Source organism: Megalops cyprinoides, chromosome 11, assembly GCF_013368585.1.
Source record: "Megalops cyprinoides isolate fMegCyp1 chromosome 11, fMegCyp1.pri, whole genome shotgun sequence".
NCBI lineage: Eukaryota > Metazoa > Chordata > Actinopteri > Elopiformes > Megalopidae > Megalops > Megalops cyprinoides.
The window spans coordinates 7,169,346-7,191,338 of record NC_050593.1 but is presented as its reverse complement, the minus strand read 5'-3'; the positions used below and the strand labels follow the sequence as shown (position 1 = coordinate 7,191,338).

Sequence of the window (21,993 nt, the reverse complement as noted above, 5' to 3'; positions counted from 1 at the left end):
TTGGAGATGCAGTATTTATAGCTCATCTTGATAAAGAGTGGCCGACCTGTCCTGACTGCTCCAATCAGCCCTTCCATAGGTGGAGTAATCCAATAAAGTAGTGACTACAACTCTCCCTCTCCCTCTCCCTCCGCCTTCAGTCTGTCTGAGCAGGCGGGCCAGCAAGGTAAGAGTCATTCATCTCCAGACTGATCCTCCTCTGTCTACCCAGACATCTGTCTGCTTACCTCTCCCTTCTCACTCTCTCCTATCTCTCCTCCTCTCCTCCCCTGTCTCTCATCCCTCCACTTTTACATCACCTCATGCCTGCACTTTCCTCTCATCTTTTCTCCCCGTCCTCCTCTCCTTTTCTCCCTTTTCTTTTCCCGTCTGTCCTCCACTCCTCTCTCCCTTCTCCATCTCCTTCCTCTCTCGTGTCGTCTGTTTTACCCATCTTCTCTGTCGCAACCCTCTCCTGGCATGACAGCTGAAGTACCCAGTCTGCAAAACTTCGACTGAAAGCTTGTTTTATTTCAGCCTGCATGACTTCTTTAAGGGGTAATAATACTTACATTTTCTGTGCTCACTGATGTCAGATGAGTTATATTTTACAGTCGCTGATTCTCAATTTGTGAATTGATTATATTTGTGCAAAGTGGTTTGGTATTATCATGAAATTGTGAATAATTTAAAAACGCATATCAGAAAGTAAGACATTTTTTATGATTTCATCAACATTGATAAATTCATTTTCAATATCACTGTAATATTTAAAAAATTGGAGTGTTTTAAATATTAATCAGAGACTTTAAGAAAATTTTTAAAAAGTATTTTAAAATGGTATGATTGTTGAAGCAAAAATCAGTTGCTGTCCACATTGATAGAAATGCCAAGTCAAATACGAATTCCTAATTATGGATATACCTTATAATCCATGATCACCATTTGAATCAGACTATGGAACATCTGTCATGCAGTTCTAGTGTTTCTTGATCAATGTTTCCTGTGGTCAAAATTTGTAGTTTCTCTATTGTTTTTTAATGTACTCTATTGTACTCAAAGTACTCTGTTTTCACTGTACTCTAGGTAATACTGAACCTCAGTTAGTGATACCACAATCGTACAAATGCGCTATGATACACATATCTTGATTGATGGATTGATAATGAGTCATGCAGTACATGATATGAAGGAACTACTTCTTTTTGAGTGGTTGTGATCTTCTGTCCAGTCCAGTGTTCACTCAGAATAGAGTCTCCACAAAACCACGCCTACAATTTGCAGGATGGTCATTTTAAAACAATAGAAGGGTAGAACTTGGTTCACTTGAAAGGCGTTGCATGTGGAGCTTGCGCATGTACCTCTAATCAGCATTTAGGTGGGTCAGGTTGGGTTAAGGAGACAGGGGGTGTGTGCAAAATTGGAATAGTTATCTTTGTCTTTATCCTTTATCCAGTATGTGTGGGTGTCAGAAGCTGGGGGGTGGGGGTGTGTGAAGGCTTGGTCAAGAGACACTTGTTGGAGGGGGCCAGTGGTCCTGGGGTGGGTAAGGCTATTGGTTTGGGTGTGGTGGGCATGAAGCCACCTGTGGCTCTCCTGGGGGTAGCCAGCCTGCCTCTGGGCAAAGCTCATTGTCTTTAATTAGTGTTGTGCGTCGTGGCGGCTCACAGGTCAACCAGAGAGCATCTGTCGAGGCGTTGAGAGACACCGCGGGGACAAGAGCTGGACCAGCTCCACTGGGACAGCCGTTGAATTGAGAGGGTGCAGTTGCCACCCACACGGGTGTGACTTGGGACACGCTCAACTGCAGTGTGTCTCACTGTAGCTGTTTCAGCTGTTTCAGTCCTGGGGAATCCGATTTGGCGGTTACCTGACCAGCAGATGAATTGGCCATGCCATCTCATCTTTTTAAGTTGACTGTTTCTGTAGTGCTCTGCTGAACAGTGGTCTGCCTCTCTGAAGCCAGTGTACCATGTTCTTATTAGCAGGCAGTGAGTGAGACTCACAGTGTTTGCTATGGACAGTCATTTGATTGCTTGATATGATTTATGTCACATGAGAGTGTGCTTTATGAAGCCACATTCTTTCACCACAAGTTCACCTTTTTAGAGGGAGCTGAACACTACGGTTGGAAGACTTGGAAATCGTGATCGTGAATCACAGCCCAGTTTTGCTGAACTTAGTGTCAGCTGTGGAAAAGTGCATCCAGTCTTTATGGAGGAAATTCACAGAAATGCTTCAGCACAGAACAAAGAATTCACTTTCAGACCCTTCTGCGCGCCAGACATCCCATGTCACAGCTTTTTGTTACATAATTCTCAGGCATTCAAACATCCCAGCCGGGCTCCTGAGTGGCTCAACCAGTAAAAGTGCAAGGTTTGCGCACTACGGCCCAGGTTTGATCCCAGCTGGGTCTTCAGCTGACAATGACAGAGAGTCCACAGCGGTGGAACAAATTGGCTTGACCATCAAGCGATATAGGAGAGGGTAGGAGTCTGCTCCACTGCACATCAGTGACCCCGCTGGTCAATCATGCACCTGCAGTTCTTCCTGCATAAAGCAGCGTATGAAGTGTTCTCCTCCAGCTCTAGTCTGCACAAGCTTAGTATGGGAGCTGCAGTGTGTAGAGAAGTGATGACTGGCATCACGTGTTTCAGAGAAGAACGAGTGTTTGTCTGCGCCCTCCTACAATGACAGTAGGGGTTGCAGCAATAGGGGCAGCATTTCAGGACAGAATTGGGAATTCCAAATTGAGAGAAAACAATATACCAGCTGAAACCTAAAACAAATTCTGTGTCAAAACTGACAGGTTGATCCAGAGTAAGAGGCCACCTGAAGGCAAAAGGTACTTTAATATCCAAACCACTGCTGACAGAGCACAGGAGCTCTCCGGACATCTGCCTGTGGAAAACGGCAGACACCCTACCGTTCACGCAATGCACTTTTGGCACCTGAGAGGAAATCGATGACAGACGAACTTCACAAATGTGCACATGCTCTGCAGTGTAGCACACAGGGAGGGCACATAGCCACCCCAGCAATGCTCAGCATTTCCATGTAATGTGTTGCAGTAGCTTTTGAGAACTATCTATAGACTTGCAAACACAATGTATAAAGTAGACACTGTGAGCTGGAAGATGGTTGCTGTATACCACTGATAAGATGTTCTGTGAAATTTCCCATCTTCCCCATCTTCTTGTCAGATGTCCTGATCGCTCTGTTAGACTTGAATGTAGAAACCCGCCTACTGTAGATTTTTTTAGTCATATACATATACATGTGTGTGTCTCCAGATTTAAGACAACACCACAAGCGTGCAGTTAAACCAAAAGCCAAAGTTTCATGTTTCTGTGTCTCTGACCAGCAGAGAGTGAGCACAAGCTCTTGTGTTCCTCCCAAACTTTGTGTTAAAATGAATAGTCACAGACTTATATTGATCTTTTTCAGGCAAAGTCTTCCATGAGGAAAGGCCTTCATAGGTCTGATTGTCTCCATTCTCAACATTTCTGACCATTATCCAATTATTTGACAGGATTATGAGCTGAAAGCACCCATTCATTTTGTAGTTGAAACACAGTTATAACACAGTAATCAAATTGCAATTTTAAATGATTAAACATTCCCTTCAAACCAACTAACGGCCCTGATTTCTGTCTGACAGGAAAAATGGACATTAATGCTGTTCAGAGAAACAACCGTAATTCAATCATATTGTTTACTAAAGAGTTACTATTTGGGAATTATAAGAGACATTGAGATCTCAGCCTGGACAAGGGAGTTTGAGATCTTGACTGAGATGGCCCTCAGCACTGTTCATTACAACCTAATTGTGTTTAGGGTGGGAGAGAGGAGCAGTGGTTGGGTACCCTTATAAAAAAAAACATAAGAACATTATTAGTTGATTAGTTTAAGAACATAGGTTTAATGACAGGATCAGGCCATTCGGGACTGTGTCAAGTCTATGTCAACCCTGCAAGAGTCTCTCATATCTCTTCATTTGATACCTGGAACAAGTCTTGTTGCCCTTCTCTGTACTTTTTCAAGGGCTGATGTACCCTTCTTATAATGTAGAGCCTAGAACTGTACGCAGTGATTGTGATCTAACGGAATACATTATATTACTTCAAAATAACCTCCTATGAGGTGTAATCAGTACTGTTTATTCCAGGAACATATTTGCCTAAGGCAAATATGACCTATTGGCACAATGTCTAGATCCATATAGATTTCTATCAAATATTACATCCAACTCTTTCTCATGTTTCACATTCCAACATTGTACCTCCCATAAAGTAGTTCTGCCTTATAATAATAATAATAATAATAATAATAATAATAATAACACTTTATGATGTTAAACATCTTTTGCCAGGGGTTTCCCAGTTATAGATCCTATTTACTTCATCTGGAATAACTTCAGTAGTTTCCACCTGTTAACTTCATCTCTGAGCTAAATGTCCTTTGCAAATTCAAATATGTTGCTTCCAATGTCCTTATCAAGGTATTTTATATAAATAAGGAAAAGGAGAAGTCCCAACATCACTCCCTGAGGGACTCCACTTCCCAGAACTCTTTGCTCAGAAGAAATCCCTCAATGCCATAGAGTTGTGAAAGAGGGGTCTGCTTCTCTTCCCAAATTATTTTAATGAGTCAGCCAGAACATAAAAGCAAGCATACAAAACCATGCAGCCAAGAGCTGTCTCCCTTTTTTACTAGTTTTTTGGTGTTTCTTTTTCATTTTAGGATTTTGGTGAATCCCAGTTTGATGTGGGAGAGCAAAAGTGAAACAGATTTTGCAGAGGCTTAGGGAGAACTACCATCCCTAAAGTCTCAGCTTACAGCATATGTTCTTCACTCTTTCAGCAATGAAAGAACCTTGAGTGGAGTTATGAGAAACAAACCCTTTGAAAGTATTTGATTAGATGCACAATATATTCATAAATCAACTTTGTAATTGTGTAATTTGTAACTTTGTAATTCAGTGGGCAAACCAGTGAACTCTTAGAGAACAGTCCTTGGTGATCTTTTAGAGAGAGACAGACAGATGGGTCCAAGTTCACTGAGACCCTCACCAATCCTGAGTGGATTGTCAACACATTCAAAACCAGAGCCGCTGGCTTGAGAAGGCCAGCACATCTGATTGGCAGAGACTGCAGGCTGGGAAGTAACATGCTCATGTGTTCATAGAACTTTCCTGTGTTCTGATATTGTTGTCTGACAGCCAAGCAAACATTCCTACTCCAAGCCCACTTACAGGAGAGCTGTGTCTAGTGTTGCTACAGGCACTACTGTGTATACACACTTATTAAAGATTGCAAATGATATCACTGGGCAATAATGTGACATTCAGCCTAAGGAGTAAAGAGAGAGATTTATCTTTCATTTATTCCCTGATCTCCACAGGGCCAAACTTGGGACAGATAGCTCTTTCTATACAACAGGCCAGACATTGTACACAATGAATCAATATATTAACCTGGACTGCCAGACCTATTTGACCTATGTGACCTGCTTTTGAGGTGACAGGTCAGAGTATTGGTAGTCTTTCCCTTGTCATGGACTGGTTAATACATGGGCTACATGGGCCACATTAGTCTGTGTTAATGCATGTGAACATGATGTCCTGTCTTGTGTCCTAAGGTATATTTAATAAAGGCAATTTTCTTTTCATATTGCTTGTATGTGCATGAAAGAGAGGAGGAGAGATAGAGCAACTGTGAGAGAGAGAGAGAGAGAGAGAGGGAAGGAGGAAATGTGGGGAAAGATTGCCAGGCTTTGGCATTTTTGTCAGGAGAAACAGAAGTGAGAGTGAGAAACTGATAAATAAACCACTGGAAAAATCTGTTCGTGCTGCCAAAAAGAGAGAGCGAGGGGGGGAAGAGATGAAGGAAATGAGAGAGAGAGGGAGAAACTGAGAGGGAAGGAGAGAGACAAAGGGAGAGATAGAGAGAAACAGGGAGAGAGAGAGACAAAGGGAGAGATGGAAAGGCAGAGAGAGAGAGAGGTTATCCAGCTCTTTTACCTCCTTATATGGTCAAACCATGAAAGGGGTTCTTTCACTACAGCTGAGCCTCTTGCACCATTCGGCGTGAGCTCTGCCCTGGACCGCGGAGCCTCTGGGCACGTGTGCGGGACGAAGGGGACACTACAGGGGGCAGGGGGGGGGTGTGGGGGAGGGACAGCTCTCCCAGGGGTTCGGGGATACAGCGTCTAGCCTGGACAGACCGATGCGAGGGATAACCGCGGCTTAGCATTGGGAGACACAGAACAGCTGCACCGCGTGAGTATGGTGACTGATATGGCATGCCATCCCCTCTCCTACCGCCTACTGTGTTTCATCCTCCGCTGCGATAATGAACACAGATATTCGGACCGCGCCGCACCTTGCGGCGACGCCGATTTGAGAAGTGCGTCCGGTCCCTCGTTAGTTTCACGGGCGAGCACACCCGGCTCTGCCGCCCTCGTTACGGACTGCCGCTGCAGTGCCACACTGGGCGAGGGCAGGGCGATGCCCGGGTTGCTATGGAGCGATGTCGCCATGGCTGGAATGTGGCATGGCTCGTGGCAGCGGCAGGCTCTGAAAGCATGACTGATAGGAGGATCCCTGATGGATGCCTGCATTCTGTGCAGGAGGGTTATAAATACTCCGCTGATCTCCCGCTCAGTGCCTGAACTTACCGCAGGGCTGGGAGGAATAATGTTACAGACACAGGCCATTTCTTTTGTTAACAACTTTTTATTAGGTTTTAAAACAAAGATTCACACACATAATGCTTTAAAGGCGGATGCTGTAGCAACTTTTGGGGGTGCAGGGACATGATTCAGCCAAATACAAATGACAATAATAAAATAAGGTTTAAAGGAAAACAATTTCTTTCACAAAATACATTCTATTAAGACTGAAAAAAGCCATTTCTCACCCAAACGGGGCTCGGCTCCTGGGTCTCGAGCACCTTTGTTTTTTTCTAAAGGAATGTTTCAGTCAATACGGCTTTAATTAAACCATTATGAGGCAGGCAGAAATTCCATGCTTTATATGTTGTGGGCTTTACTTGTTTATCTGTTGTGTTAAGAATGTCTGGCAAAATCAGATTGTTTTGTCCCCATGTTTTTGCTGCAGTTTACCTGGTGTAATCTGTGTTGTGTCTGAGCATTCCAAACCCCGTCCCCTGAACTCGTAAAGGCATTTCAGAGGCTGTATTTGATTAGACTAAAGCACTATTTTGAATTCAATGTGGACATCAAAAAAACTAAAAGCGTCAATGTTTTTTGACCGAAGATTTCCCTGGAGTCGCTGGGTTTTGTGAATACTTCAAGCTGTTACTCCGCCTCTAACTTCATTAGCTGCGGCTGCAGGCTGGAAGTAAAGGCTCACCAGGTCAGCTTTCCCTCTTCCCACCGGCAGGGCACGGCGGGACGGACCACCCTGGGCCAAAATGACGGAGCGCTACGACTGCCACTACTGCAAAGAGTCCCTGTTCGGGAAGAAGTACGTGCTGCGGGAGGAGAACCCGTACTGCATCAAGTGCTACGAGAGCCTCTATTCCAACACCTGTGAGGAATGCAAGAAGCCCATTGGCTGCAACAGCAGGGTGAGCACCCCTGGGCACCGCTGACGGGCCAGTCATGTGACCTCCTGTCTGCCGTTTATCGCTCACACAATCACACCGCAGGGCCTCAGAGATAACAGTATTCGGTGTTGAAGTACAGAAGATGACTTGTTTGTTGACTCTGTACCTGGCATTTTACATTTACATTTATTCATTTAGCAGACACTTTTATCCAAAGCGATGTACAAAAGTGCATACAGTGGGCAAACAACAGGCACAAGGGCAAGATGTGTACAGGTCATACAATGCAGATGGTGCTGGATGCTGAGCACAAGGTCAGTGTAGTGAGACAGAACTAATCTGATCTAAGGTTACATATACCTAATTCAGTCACTGGGACAATAAAGTGCTGCTACACTACCTAGGCCAAAAACGTGCTACAAATACAACATAAGAGATAGTGCTACAAGTACGAGCCAAGAATCTTAAATTTACAAGGTCAAATGGCAGGGGTGTCAGTCCAGGTAGAGTCTGAAGAGGTGTGTCTTCAACCCACGTCTGAAGGGTTGAAGGAGTTGTTCTCAGGGGGGTGGGGAGTTCATTCCACCACTGGGGGGTGATGATGGAAAAATGACGTTGAGAGGAGCGTGGGCCTTTCGTTCTGTTGGTGAGAGGAGCGAGGCGTCCAGATGTAGCAGAGCGATGTTGTCGAGCGGGTTTTTTGTGTCATTCACATTATAATAATATTATCGAAAATTCATAATGGAAGGGGTAACATGATGGTGGTCATAGCAGAGGTTGCACTATTTGTCATCGCTGCCTGGGTGATGCCTGCTATTTTTACCGCGGGTCCTCTTTATCTCCGAGGCAACTGCGACAGGGTCAGCCAACATTTAAAAACACTCAACTGTCACCACCTGTGAGAGATCAATGGTGGCATTCTTATTCTGATACCCAGCTGACAAAGCAGCCAGCTCGGCACAGTGTTCATTCTGACGAGAAGTGTGTAGATACCCAGTGGCGTCCCTGCCCAAACCCTCGGGACAGGCTGGAGTGGGTGAGATGTGATCAGAGCTGTGCGAATGGCTTTAAGTGAGCAGTCTTCCCTTTGGCACAAGGGAAGTTGCAGCTAATTAGGAATGCACCTAATTAGGATAGCAACTAATTAGGAATACTGTCAGATCTTGTAAAATAAAGTGCAGAGATCAGAATGTGAATGACTGCTCCTGACCTCTTTGCTGATGACCTTACCAGGGGCTCTGTGCCAGTAAGCTCAGCTCTGAGCAAATGACCTAGGATCTGTTCTGATGACTGCAGTCATGTGCTGGTGGCCCTAGTTGAGATGTGGAGGCCACAGCTGAGATGTGGAGGCCACAGCCACCATTTATTTCCAGCGAAAGAGAGTCGGTTTCCACAAGAGGCGAGGCTATATGCAGGGCGACGGGCACACGCTCAAATCAATCAGGCCCTGGTGCCGACTGTGTGACAGGACCATCGTACTAGACGGACAGGTCATTAGCAACGGCTCTCATGATGCTTTGTGAAATGGTCTATCAGAAGCCACAAATAACTACATCCTCCAAACAGTCAAAGCTTTTCATCGCACGCATCAGGCCCAGGTTAGCTCCACTACACGTAGAGCGCTCCATCCAGCATTGTGGGAATTAGTGTCATATTACATGGTTCATTAGTCCCTTTGATCTACTGATCTCCCCCAGCGGAGACATCAATGCTTGGGTGACGCCAACAGACCGCATTGGTCCCCTTTGTCCTTGATCTTTGGCTCCCACATGTCAAGGATGGCCACCTCTTTAGCACAGCTATTCAACCTCAACTGCATCTGACTTCTGGGCAATGGTTTAGTTAGTGCTTCGAGCTTCTTTACTGATCTGATCTATTATACAATTACATATACATAGGCTGCCATGTATCATAATAGGAACCTCCTCAATGCCAGAAAGACATAGATGATCACTACCTTCACTGCTGGCAAGCAAGAGACAAGTATTAGAGTTTGCTCACATATACATGCCACAATGTAGTACACATTGTCCAGACCCTGGAGAAGCAGGTTGTTTGGCATACTGCCTCAAGTGCAATGTCACCTCTTAGAGTCAAGAAAGAGCATATATGTCTCCCAAGCCAGAGGCCAGAGCGCTCTTTGGGTGGAAAGTCATAGGGTGGTTAAGTAGACCTTGGCAACAGCCCAGGAATTGGGTCCTCCTTCAGCCTCACCATCAGTGGTAGTTATGCTGTCCCAGCATGGTATCTGCATTGGGCTTTTGTCTTCCATGGGGCCTTGTGGTTTTGAGACGGGCACTGACTTAACCCCCAGGGACTGAAATGCACTCCCTCTTCCTTTCATGAGGTGGTGAGGGAGGCAGTGGGTGAAGTATTTGTCTCCCCTCCTCTCCAGGACCTGTCCTATAAGGACCGCCACTGGCATGAAGATTGCTTCCACTGCTTCCAGTGCAAGCGCTCCCTGGTGGACAAGCCCTTCTCCACCAAGGACGAGCAGCTGCTGTGTACTGAGTGCTACTCCAACGAGTACTCCTCCAAGTGCCATGACTGCAAGAAGACCATCATGCCGGGTGAGTGAACCTGGCCAGTCCAGAGAGAGTATAGCCATATCGTTGCTTCCTGAACATTCATGCCAGTGAGATGGATGGCCGTTATCACAGTCTATCCCCACAGCTCTAAGCTCCAAGGCAGCATGCACCGTTACAAGCTCAGATTCATACGTTTGCATACCATCATGCAATCACATTAACTCGTTAGTGCCATATCTACACACAACACGACTACACTGGTGTGCCCAGTGTGTTAGGTACGGCATGGCAAGCCACTGTTGAATTCCTTATTTGTTGATGTATGTATTTAGTAACTCATTTCACCTTTTTGTGTGGAGGCCCTTGGCCTTAAAAATTGGGTATGAATGATCCAAAAAATGCCTAAAAACAGTTGACTCTGGGAAAGACAGTCTGAGGGACAGCATAGTGCAAGCATTGTGTTCTCATACACTTGTGTCCCTTAGACCTCCCGTTCACCTCAGTTAGCCTGCGCCGTGCTAAATTAGAGCATTAGTAAGGCTGAAACAGTACTGTTTCTGTCCTGGGGCCGCTGAAACGGCTGCTGCTAGGCGCGTGATTTATCACTTATAACTCATTTACCAATTTACCCAGCTCGTGTGAAAGGACCGCTTCGTCCAGGACATCCGGACCGCAGACAGCCACAGTTCCCATACCAAAGCTCGCCAGCGATAATTTGTTTATGGCAGCTGCCATTTCGGCATTGTGTGTCATTACTAAACTCACTCACCAGCAGTATCTGGGTGAGTAGATTCACCAGCATTGATGGAATTACTTAACCCTGTTTGGTGGAAATCGTAAGGTGATTAAAAGGATACCAAACCAAAACAGGCAATCACATATCAGGGAGAAATCTTCCTGGCAGCAGTAGGGGGCGATGTATTCAAATGCCACTGACTGTAATGGGATGCAACATTACTTTTTAATTTCGACTGACTGCCGGTGTGGAAGTTCTCTTCTCTTCAAGGATGTTGTTGTGGATTGTGTGTATTGGTCCCATGTTGAGAAACGCTACACTAAAAATAGGGCATAATCAAATAAAGACACACATAAAGCAGCCTTATTTGAAGGGAGAAGCACAATGTTCTAGCCACACCAAAGCCGAATTTGTGCATATTACATAATTCAATGTACGTGCATACATGACTGTTCTAGTGTGTTTTTGGTGGCCTTGTACACATGGGGCACTCTGTACCCATGACCTTATTGGGCTGTAGGGCTTCTTGTCTCTGAAACTTTATACCGAAGGTCTGCTCCACTTATTGGCTTAAGATGTAAATCAAAGCCATACCTTAAAACAGTGCAGTCCTGTCTACTGTGTGTTTATATCAGGTCTGGTGTGCATACTGTGCATGAAGTTCTGGTTTGTAAGCGTTTGGGGGGGGGGGGGGGGGGGGGGGGTGAGTAGTTGGGGATTGTGAATGGATTGGGGGAGCTTGTGGTTTCATGATGTTCAAGGCATGTGCCTGTTAGTGTACAGAGAGTGCTCCTCCCCTTTCATTCCATGATAATGAATCAAATGCATGTGCTTACTGGATTTCCAGTAACTTTGTCTGCACTTCAGTCTCTTCATCCTCTCTCTCTCTCTCTCGCTCTCCCCCATTCCATCAGGCTCCAGGAAGATGGAGCACAAGGGGAATAGCTGGCATGAGACCTGCTTCACCTGCCAGCGCTGCCAGCAGCCAATCGGCACCAAGAGCTTCATCCCCAAGGACAACTACAATTACTGCGTGCCCTGCTACGAGAAGCAGTTCGCCATGCAGTGTGTGCACTGCAAGAAGGTTGGTCCTGCATTAATCATACTAGGGAGAATGAGGTCTTATGATAATGATATAAGAAATAAGGCCCTATAATAAGGCTATAGGAAAGTTAATAAGCATACAGGCAAATTAGAGTATCGACTAGGGCAGCATTTCCCAAACCTTTCCTGGAGGACCCCTTGTCCTGCATGTTTTAGATCTCTCCCTGTTCCAACACAACTGATTTAAATGATCAGTTTGTTATTAAGCAGCTTCAGGAGTTCATAATGAGTTGATCATTTGAATATTGTAATACGAATAAGGTTCTCTGATAAGGATAAAGAAGGAATAAGGAAAGAATAAGGCTCTATAATAAAGACATAGGAGGAGTACGATTCTATAATATGGGTACATAAGGAATAAAGTTGCAACCAATCAGAGTCATCAATCCAAGCACAGCGATACTTGCACATGGGCTGGGCATGAAAAGATCCGAGAAATGTGCGTTTTGAGATAGCTGACCACTTCCTTCTCTCCCTGTCTTTACCTCTCTCCCTATCTCTCCCTCTCTCCCCCCCTTCCTCATTCCTCTCCCCACAATCAGCCCATCACCACAGGCGGGGTGACCTACCATGACCAGCCCTGGCACAAGGACTGCTTCCTGTGCACCGGGTGTAAGCAGCAGCTGTCCGGCCAGCGCTTCACCTCCCGCGACGACTTCGCCTACTGCCTCAACTGCTACTGCAACCTGTACGCCAAGAAGTGCGCCTCCTGCACCACCCCCATCAGCGGTGAGAACACACCCACGCATGCACGGCGGCCCATGCCAATCCATTCTCCCCCCCACTCTAACCCAATCAACGCGGGACAAACCACGCCAAGATTGATCCCAGACCTGTAAACAAGTGCCATGTAGGTTGTTTGTCCATGCGCTGCAGGTATGCCAGTCTTCTTATGGGAAGTTCCATTCTTAATCTGTGTCTTGGAACTAGGCTTATGGTGAATGAAAACGGACAATAACAAGCTGCAATTTGTGATGAGACCCCATGACCTACTATGAGTAGCATCATCACCACTGCCTGTTGCTTACAGGAGCTTTAAACATCTCAGTAGTGGAGGAACACAGCTTGCAGAAAGTCTCTAGTGTGCCCCTGGGACTAAAGTTTCCTTCAAAGCATCAAAAAGGTTCTATCTGTCTATGCTGGCTTTGGACTGTGAGGTGAGGTTTTCTTGAGGAATTCTCAAACTTGAGAATAGAATTCTTCTTCGATACCCCAGGGATAATGTGGAGGCAAGGGCGACAGGAACGACTCCACGGCTATGCTGCTCCCTAAATCATGCATCCAAAAATCCAGAATGTAACAGTCTCATCCGCCAGCCTTAGAGATGAGACAGAGTCCAGCTCAATTGTATCTTTGACTATTTCTATTAACTCATTATACAGACACGCTACATTGGCTTGCATTCACACTCACTGTGTATCAGACACATACTCGGATTCATTCAGGCCAAATAGCACAGCACACACCGGGGATATAATAGCTGTGATATGTGCCTCCCACCCAAGAATATTGTGTCTTGCTGCTTTTCTACAGGTCATTCTCATGCTAGCTCTCTCTGGCAACAATGCTTTTAACAACAGACCCTCTTTTGTGTTACTTCATTACTTTACTGCTTATGAGCCACGTGCCCTCGCCATGACTGCCCCACGCCTCCGTGCCTGAATGCCTCGACTGTTCATTGCGCCCCCTGCAGGTCTGGGCGGGAGCAAGTACATTTCGTTCGAGGAGCGCCAGTGGCACAACGACTGCTTCAACTGCAAGAAGTGCTCCGTGTCCCTGGTGGGGCGGGGCTTCCTGACGGAGAGGGACGACATCCTGTGCCCCGAATGCGGCAAGGACATGTGAAGCGTAACAAAAACGGGGCGAGGGCGGCTGGCACCCGGCGTGTGGTGGGCACGAGGAAGACGATGAACCGAATCAAAGCACAAGGCACACTAATAGCCGTTATTCTACCACAGACTACTCCTACTAACTGCAAATGCTTTTGGACTGAGATATATGCATTTTTAGATTGATTCATAAACCTTTTTAATGCTATACGGTTATGATGCATGCACTGACTTATGGTATTTTTCAAATGTATTTGAAGTGTTAAGCATGAATTGAAAACATGCAATACAATCTCTTACATATATTATATAAAAAGAAGATTTAAAGAAAATATATACAAAAATATGTTTTTATTCAGTTTTTGAAGTCATTTATGAAAAAGCACAACATCTCAACTTACTCTCTAAGCTATGGCTAAGTTATGATAAGGTTTAAAATGTAAGCTAACACACATTGTGACTAACAGTATGTGAAACTGCCTATTTTAGCTGTATTGAAGCAAAATGTGGTGACACGTTGTGTGTAAAAGTAACAATAAACTGTACATGAGCATCTGTTCTTTATCTCCTCCTTCCTCTGTCTCAAACACAGCTTGTGATGTACAGTACAGTGGTAAGGTGGTAATCTGAAGGCTGCAACTTTCATTCCCTGGAGGGGAACCACTGTGGTACCCTTGGGCAGGCTACTTAACCCAGACAGCACAAATGGATGATGTAAAAACTGTACACTGTATGCTGTGTCCTCTGTATCAGAGTGTCTGCTAAACAACTCACTAATGAAATTGCATTCCAATCCATTCATCCAGTTAGTCTCCATTTCAAAGGCCAGTTTTGAAAACTAAAGATTTATTTCTTGGTCTGAATTATGAGGGTTTTTCCACATTTGATTGGATCTCAAAGGAGTTTAAACTGAACTTGAACCAATGGATGCTGTGCCTCCTGGGTGTGCTTCAAACCACTCCTCGCTCTGGCTCCTCTGATTAATTGCATTTGACACAAATCAGTACCACTACACAGAGATTTTTTTGAAATGTGAACTAAATATGTACCCAGCAAAGTATCTGTAAGTGTGTGAGTAACAACTATATTAGGTTTACTGAATTTCACTCATTAAGCTATTAAAGACATCTGAGGAATGAAGGCCAGGAGCCAGATATGTGACATCTGAGATTAGGATGAATGCTACAGAACAGCCACACAGTCGCATACTATCATCTGCAGGCAGGGACTCTTGAAAGCTCTCCTTCCGGTTAAGACATCATGTGGTAGCTCAATTTTTCCATGCTTCTTTAACTGAAAGGGTTAGAGATGACTGGTCCACACTACGTTCTGTGCATTGGGCTTGATAGTGAAACGTGACCGCTGGATATAAATGACAGAGCCCTGGCTCTCATGGATGGTGCATATTTCTTCCAAAAACACAAATATGAGTGCATAAAATATAAGTTTGGAAGTCTGATGAGAGGATGACAAATAAATCATTCATTTGACTGCTGTGGTATATTATGTATGATCTTACTGGACACGACAATCTGACTCTCATCTCTTTTCCAAATGTGAATGCTTCATGTGCACTTCTAGAGAGGGATGACACTTGAAGCTCGAGGAATTTCCTGTGTCGGTGCAGGTCTGAGATATTTTTTGAAAGACCCCGTTGTAGATTAATGAGGAAACACGTCTCTCCTGGCTGGCCCAGCGACTGAGGGAGCGTGGGCTGCTCACGTCAAGCTCTATTTCCGCCACCTAATCCCACAGATATTTTCCCACCAATACCAGTGCTACATTTCATAAACAACAGTGCCCTTTTCATATCTGTAAAAAACTCAAGAATATCTTTTTTTTTTTTTTTTTTACGAACTAAAACAAATACCGGATCACTTGCAGCTACAACGTTTCAACAGATTTAACCAATTTCCATTAAGATCCTTGACCTGCCCCCACGCTACATTTGAACCTTTACTATGTCTCCTAACAGATCAAATTCCTCTGACTGCAAACTTCTGTGTTATTCATCGTCTTGGATGAGCTTGATCAGAAACATTTCAATGATACACATGATTTGATACTCTGATGACCTCTGGCTTCCTGTATTGAGCATTTAAAAATCAAACTCCCCTCCCTCTGTCTGCAAGCACTGTATCAATCTCAAGCTCTGAGGAAATACTAACTACAAAGAAATATGTGCCCCTTCGCAGGCATGAAAATTAGAATCAATGAATTATGCTACTGTGTACAGTACATCAATATCAATGAGAAAGAATAAAACCAAAGCTGGAATAATTCTATGATGTTACAGAATTTGAGATGTAACACTATGTAACTAAAAAAAAAATGAACTAGCTTTAAATCGGCAATAAACAAATTTCTTGCAGAATGACCCACAAAAAACAAAATTCTTTAAAAGATAACAGATGTGTTACCTTCATAAGTGGGTCTCTGGCACCCCCTAGGGGGTTTATACAGTAAATGCCTAATTTGCTTAACATGCAGGAACATACGGAACACAAAATTGTCAAACTCCATTTATTTCACCATATACACACACTCACATTTCATACAGGGTGACGCTTTTCTGTTTAACTGTAAAAATAAGCAATGCTACAAGTCCCCTTTCACACCAATAACAATTCAAACAACAATCATTAATGAATGAGAGTCCCATTACAGCAACCTATCGCTTGCAGCTGCAGTCCACAGCACCTGTGTGTTACGAGCATTGGCATGCACACATTTCCTACACTGACTTTTCACACATTTGCAGAAGCAGGCCTGCAGCGACTGCCCTGGAAGACGGTTCACAGCATGGAGGAGCATGTGGGGTTTTTTTCAGGATATCGGAGAGGTGCACATTCTGCCGAGACACATTTACCGACGTTTACTCACGAGAGATTCCTTCACCAAATGGTATTTATTTGACGTGTTTGGTGAAACCTTACGGCAGCCATGGTCAGCAAGCTTTCCGTCAGCAGTCGTTCCCCCTCACCAATTATAACGGTGTCTCCAAACAGTAACACCTTGTGAGCTCAGACTCTTGTCCTTAAATGCCAAGCCAGATCTACACCTCAGTGACAACTGTATCTGAGCTCTCAGTCCTAAAATTCACATTCTGCTTCCAAAACCCTCTCAGTAATTTGGCAGATATACAGCAAATTTTGGATTTTCTTGCTACTGTAGTACAACTACTGTCACAAAGTTAGAATCCAACTACAAAGAACCATTTTAATGCACCTTTAAAGGAAGTCTGTGACCACAGGACACTGAGCTGGGGTGAGGAAGGTGGGGGCTTAAAAGAAGAGTAAAATCAGTATGGCCTTCACTTCAATTCAGGGTTTACACACAAAGACATCGCACAAGAACAGCGCTTGGCTACCACGTCAGTCACTTCCTGCCTCTGAGATCAAGGAAGGTTCTGGAAGAGAGGGGCAGGACTCAGGGCTGTAAGGGCACTTGAAGGTTCCACAGGGTTTTGGTGATGATGAGGGGGCAGGAGGAGTGCTCTTCGGAGTAGGGCCCAAGCTCGGTTTCTGGATGGGGGTGGGGCTTCCAGGCACGAGACTCCTGGGTACGGCGTGTGTACGCATGAAGTACAAACAGGTGCCCCACTGTTCCCGCCCTCCCAGGGGCCACTCCCTCTTTGCTGCTATAGGGACACCATAGGTCACGGCCAGGTCACGTGCTGAATCTTCTTCTTCACCTCCGGAGATCTGAGCTCTCCCTGCAGAAACACACAGATGTTATCAAAGAATGTTACTTTGAAACCTTCAAAAAATAATACATTTTGCCAGCAAGTAAACAGGCCTGGGATCAGCTGTCTCTCTCAAACTTTCACTCACTCTACCAGGTAAGCGACTCCACCAAAACAGAGACAATACCTTTGAGTAACCACTAGAGTGTGCTAATAAGGGATCCACAAAGCAACTGCAGCCCATGACCCTGTTTATGTACAGGTTTGTTAGATTTCCCTCCACCACACTCAGCTAAAACAATGGCAGGGATGGGAACAGGGCCCACCGAGGTTTGGCCACTGTTCTGAATGGAAGCTGCACACAGGAGACTTGCTCTTGGTACACAAATGTGCTTTTAATAAAACCAGTCATGGTTTCACTGCTATGCATTGACCATGTTATTCCCGTCTGTGAAGTTTAAATACATCAACAGCAAATGTTACACAGTATTTAAGCCACAACTTTAAAAAATGTAACTGAAATGAAACCATGTTACCAAACATTTAATGTTTTATATACCAAATCAATCCTGAGTGCAGGAAACTATTATCAATAGCCTTCTGAAGAGAGCACTTCATACCGTACATTTTACACATCCACTCACACAGCTGGAGTTTCACTAATGCAATTACTTACTGGTCCTGAAATACCACAAATGTGGCCAGAAACCCACTTTGCAAACCACTACATCACAACTTCACATTGTTCTTATGCTAAAACCATTGGGCAAACGTTCAGTAGTAGAGGGTAGCCAATTTTAACAAAACAGAAATCAACAAAGAGGTGGAAAAACCTCTTCAACTTCCATTTGTTCTGCTAAACTAACTCATTTTTTTCGTCTGTAAAAATCCAAGCTGCGGCTGCCAACCCACACAAACTGCTCTCTGCCGTCTCCTCCCTGTTTTATACTGTATCTCTTCTTCCTCTGGCTGTTCCCCTGACGTCTTCAAACAGGCATGCATCACAAAATAGTCCACCTGTGACCCTGCTGGTGTCCAGACCTATTGTGCCGTTCCCCTCCCTTCTCTAAAACATGTGACCACGTTGTATTTAAACAAATGTTTGATGTTTCAGTATCTGCAGGTTCACCTGCTTAACTCTTTTGAAAGTAGTTTTTAAGTCACTCTGGATAAAAGTCTCTGCCATATTAATGAATGTAAATGTAAATATTCAATCTCTTCTTGTAGAAGAACAGCAGGAGTACCCCTGGGATCAGTGTTTGGCCCCTTTCCATCACGCCTTTACAATAAATAAATTCAGTCTGTTTTACTTCTGCCCATTGTTATTCTCCCATCACTGTAATGCCTAATTCAGTCTTCCTGTTCCTCTGACTAGCAGCCTGCTTCCTGTATAACTGCTTACCTCATAGAGGCCTATCTGGATTACAAGCCATTACCTAAGACTGACAAATGTCAGTGCTGTCCTGCAGATCCAATAAAACACAGATTTTTGGTACCTCTTTGCCTTACTATAATACCTGGACACCTGCACATCCCAAAACTCGCCTATATTCCTCACTGGCACTCCCTGTGGTGATATGTGTTACCTGTAAGAACCTTGAAAATGCTTGCCATCTTCTGGTACCAGCCCAAAACCCACCAGCTCAAACCCACCTCGGCTTAGCTTCTAAATCTGAACCCCAAACACTGAGCAAATATTAATGTGTGTAATGTTGTTCTTTAATTAAATTTTAAGCATCTTGTGTAAATTAGTGCAATATAAGATAATGTCATACTTAGTGATCATCGTAAGACACCAGGTCTGATATATGGCAATGTTACCATATATGTAATTTGTAAGTGACATAGGAATGCTCAACAGAGTTACTGTCAGCATTGTTTCCAGGTCAAGGCTTTATTATATTACTATTATACCTATGTCCTTGTCCTTGTTCCTCTCCTGATATGAGCTTTGTCCATCTTGTCTTGATGATCTTGTGAGTTGCTCTGGATAAGAGCATCTGTTAAACATGGGCAGCAGTGTGGCATAGTGGTAAGGAGCTGGGCTCGTAACTGCAAGGGTGATGACCTCTGGCTGGGGCACTTCTGTTGTACCCTTGAGCAAAGTACTTAACACACAATTACCTTGGTAAATGTCCAGCTGTGCAAATGGATAAAATTGTAAGTCTGGATAAGAGCATCTGCTAAATGACAATGGTGTAAGGTTATAATGTAATATTACTGAATATCAACAATGGAAAGACTTCATATGAATGACTACATCTGGCAGCTTGAGCTGAATCTCCCAGGACGTACCGAGCCGTCGCGCTCTCCCTCGTTTGCTGCATGTCGTTTCAACTTGACCGCCGCTGCTGCGGTCCCCGACGTGGGCGAAGCTGGCGACCCCGTCCGCCCGTTCCCCGTGGGGCTCTTGGGCATCCCTCCCGGAGGGCTGACCGGCGTCCTGGCGGAGGAGGGGTTCGAAGTGGGACTGGACAGCTTACGTATGGGGTTTTCGAGAGTCCCGGACGGGGGCGGCTTCAAGCGGTCTGTCCCCGCAGGCCCTGAGGCCCCGTCCGGTTTCTTCAGCTTGATGGTGCCAGTTTTGGTCGAGCTCCCATCAAACACAATCAGAGGCCTCTTCCTCATGTTGTCAGTACCAGAACTGTAACAGAACAAGTAATGCCAATGCTAGACTCAGCAGAACTTACAATGCAGACCCAAAAACACAAGACTGCAAAAGGCTTATGTAAGAAAAACGACCGCTGCTACCCTGCAACATCAGCAAGACAAAGAGCTACTCATTTGTAATTTTGAAACACACACCAGGTGCTAAAGGTTTGATTTGTGTAGGCAGTTATGTCTTGATTTATGCAGAGTAAAGGTGGGTGCCTCACCTGTGGGCGTGGGCGTGGCCTGAGCCCTGACGTGCCCTCGTTCTCTCCACCCTCCTGCCCCAGCGGCTGTTGGGCAGCTCCCTCTGTGGCAGGGGGATGACGTGATGCAGGTACAGCTCTGTGAGTTGGTCTCGGCTGACCTCCCCACCTTCAGACGCCCCAATCTTTTTCTGAAGGGAGAGCATGGAGACAGAGGCTTGGGGGTTAGAGAGAGAGGTGTATGTGTGTCTGCACGGTATGTGTAAGAAAGTGACATCTCTGCCACTTGTGTTTTCTCAAGTATGGTCAGTCAGATTACCCCATACAGACGTACAGTGTGTTAAAAATGAACATTTGTCTGACGTTCCAACCGTCTACACTCTTACAGAATCTGAATGATAACCATTTTTATACTAGTATGAAGCATCTTTGGGATTCTACATCTTTATACAGCTTTACAAGTCCCCACCTAATGAGCAAATGTATTCGACATGAATTAGGTGGATCCTCAATTTTTTTCCGTTTCAAAAAATAACAGCTTCCTAACACAAGGTCATTAAAAATGTATGATAATTTCAGGCTAAAAACATCTGATTTTCAATTTTGATTGGAAAAGAATCTAAAAATCATGGGAAATGATTCATAATTAGCTCCGATTAAACTAGCATTTAGTTGTTGATATCCAAAACGTGAACAAATGTATTAGACTACATGAATCGTTTTGAATCGTGTTTTCATAGCAACGATTAGTTCATCATGTCTAGCTAGCTAAAGACCCTCTGTTAAGCATGGTAGATAGCTAGTTGATGGGTCGTATTTTGAACGTTTCTCACGTGGAACTACTGTGGCTAGCAACAATAGCTTGCTAGCTCGTTCTCGTTAACGGTACTCTCTAGCTCAGGCAGTTTTGGCAAAGTTGTGGTGATAAATTCAAATATCTCTTGCCTGATGATTGCCAGTTTCAATGTCTGTGGATCGACACAGACTCAGAGGTAAACTTTCAGGGGCATTCAAATAGTTAAAACTGTCATTGATCTGTGCGTAAGCTAGCTAGCTCTTGGCTCCATCGCAGTAGCCAGCGTCGACCCAAAAACATTTGCAATTCCTCTGACCTCGTGTAACACCAGCTGAATGAATTCCCGTGACAGCAGTTCAGGATGTAACAAGAGATCGGCATTAGACACTCCATTTCCAGTAGTTTTATCCTTTCTTTCTCGTCCAACGTTACATTCCGCCATGTTTAATCAGACAGATCCCAGAAAGCATTGCGGCTGATCATATGGTAGCCGAGATTATCGACCGAATCGCTTCACTCAAACCGGTGACCGTTACCTCGAAACAGATGAAGTGGGAAACCTAGATGGATGGTTTTTACAGATTAAGTGGAGCTTCATTATCTAAGAACATTAAAACTCCGAACATATCTTTTCCCTTTTTTGTTAAATGAGTCGGGGGTTCCGGTGCGTATTAAGTGCGTGCGCGCTGAACCGTAGTCCTGAAACCTGCGCATTCTCCAGATTTGGCAGTAACCTGAAAAATGTTTTTTTTTTTGCTTTTAATTATGGATGCATTGGACCTTGTTCCTCGGTGAAATTTCGTTCAGAATTGATTTTAATGCTTGAATATTGCAGCTGTAACGTGTTTGCTGTAAACGGTGATATCATCAAATTGACTACTGCGGTCGTCTTCAGTGACATTAATCCGTA

At 44.6% G+C, this 21,993-nt stretch overlaps 2 protein-coding genes across 4 annotated transcripts; one reads left to right on the top strand and one right to left on the bottom strand.

Annotated features, from left to right (window-relative positions):
- The first annotated feature begins 19 nt into the window (after window positions 1-19).
- Window positions 20-13,961, top strand: LOC118785569 (four and a half LIM domains protein 2-like). 3 transcript variants are annotated; one of them, XM_036540333.1, is made up of 6 exons: window positions 20-166; window positions 7,385-7,571; window positions 9,946-10,120; window positions 11,729-11,898; window positions 12,461-12,647; window positions 13,612-13,961. In XM_036540333.1, exons 2-6 carry the CDS (start codon window positions 7,416-7,418, stop codon window positions 13,761-13,763), a joined length of 840 nt encoding a protein of 279 aa, XP_036396226.1. In that variant the 5' UTR covers window positions 20-166; window positions 7,385-7,415; the 3' UTR covers window positions 13,764-13,961. The 3 variants fall into 3 exon arrangements, with proteins under 3 accessions (XP_036396226.1, XP_036396228.1, XP_036396227.1); XM_036540335.1 differs by having other exon boundaries at window positions 7,363-7,571; XM_036540334.1 differs by lacking the exon at window positions 20-166 and adding an exon at window positions 6,144-6,259.
- A 3,055-nt stretch (window positions 13,962-17,016) lies between these two features.
- On the bottom strand, window positions 17,017-21,531 carry c11h2orf49 (chromosome 11 C2orf49 homolog). The gene is made up of 4 exons (XM_036541303.1): window positions 21,400-21,531; window positions 20,309-20,478; window positions 19,728-20,076; window positions 17,017-17,462 (listed from the first exon to the last, which is right to left on the bottom strand). The coding sequence occupies exons 1-4, from the start codon at window positions 21,523-21,525 to the stop codon at window positions 17,406-17,408; spliced, it is 702 nt and encodes a 233-aa protein (XP_036397196.1). The 5' UTR covers window positions 21,526-21,531; the 3' UTR covers window positions 17,017-17,405.
- Window positions 21,532-21,993: the final 462 nt, after the last annotated feature.

Coding starts and splice junctions, on each gene's coding strand:
- LOC118785569 (XM_036540333.1), top strand. CDS start 7,416: ATGACGGAGCGCTACGACTGCCACTACTGCAAAGAGTCCCTGTTCGGG. Junction 11,899..12,460: donor AGTGTGTGCACTGCAAGAAG/GTTGGTCCTGCA, acceptor CCCCACAATCAG/CCCATCACCACAGGCGGGGT. Junction 12,648..13,611: donor CTGCACCACCCCCATCAGCG/GTGAGAACACAC, acceptor CGCCCCCTGCAG/GTCTGGGCGGGAGCAAGTAC.
- c11h2orf49 (XM_036541303.1), bottom strand. CDS start 21,525: ATGGCGGAATGTAACGTTGGACGAGAAAGAAAGGATAAAACTACTGGA. Junction 20,479..21,399: donor TTCAGCTGGTGTTACACGAG/GTCAGAGGAATT, acceptor CTCTCCCTTCAG/AAAAAGATTGGGGCGTCTGA. Junction 17,463..19,727: donor AGGGAGAGCGCGACGGCTCG/GTACGTCCTGGG, acceptor GTGTTTCTGCAG/GGAGAGCTCAGATCTCCGGA.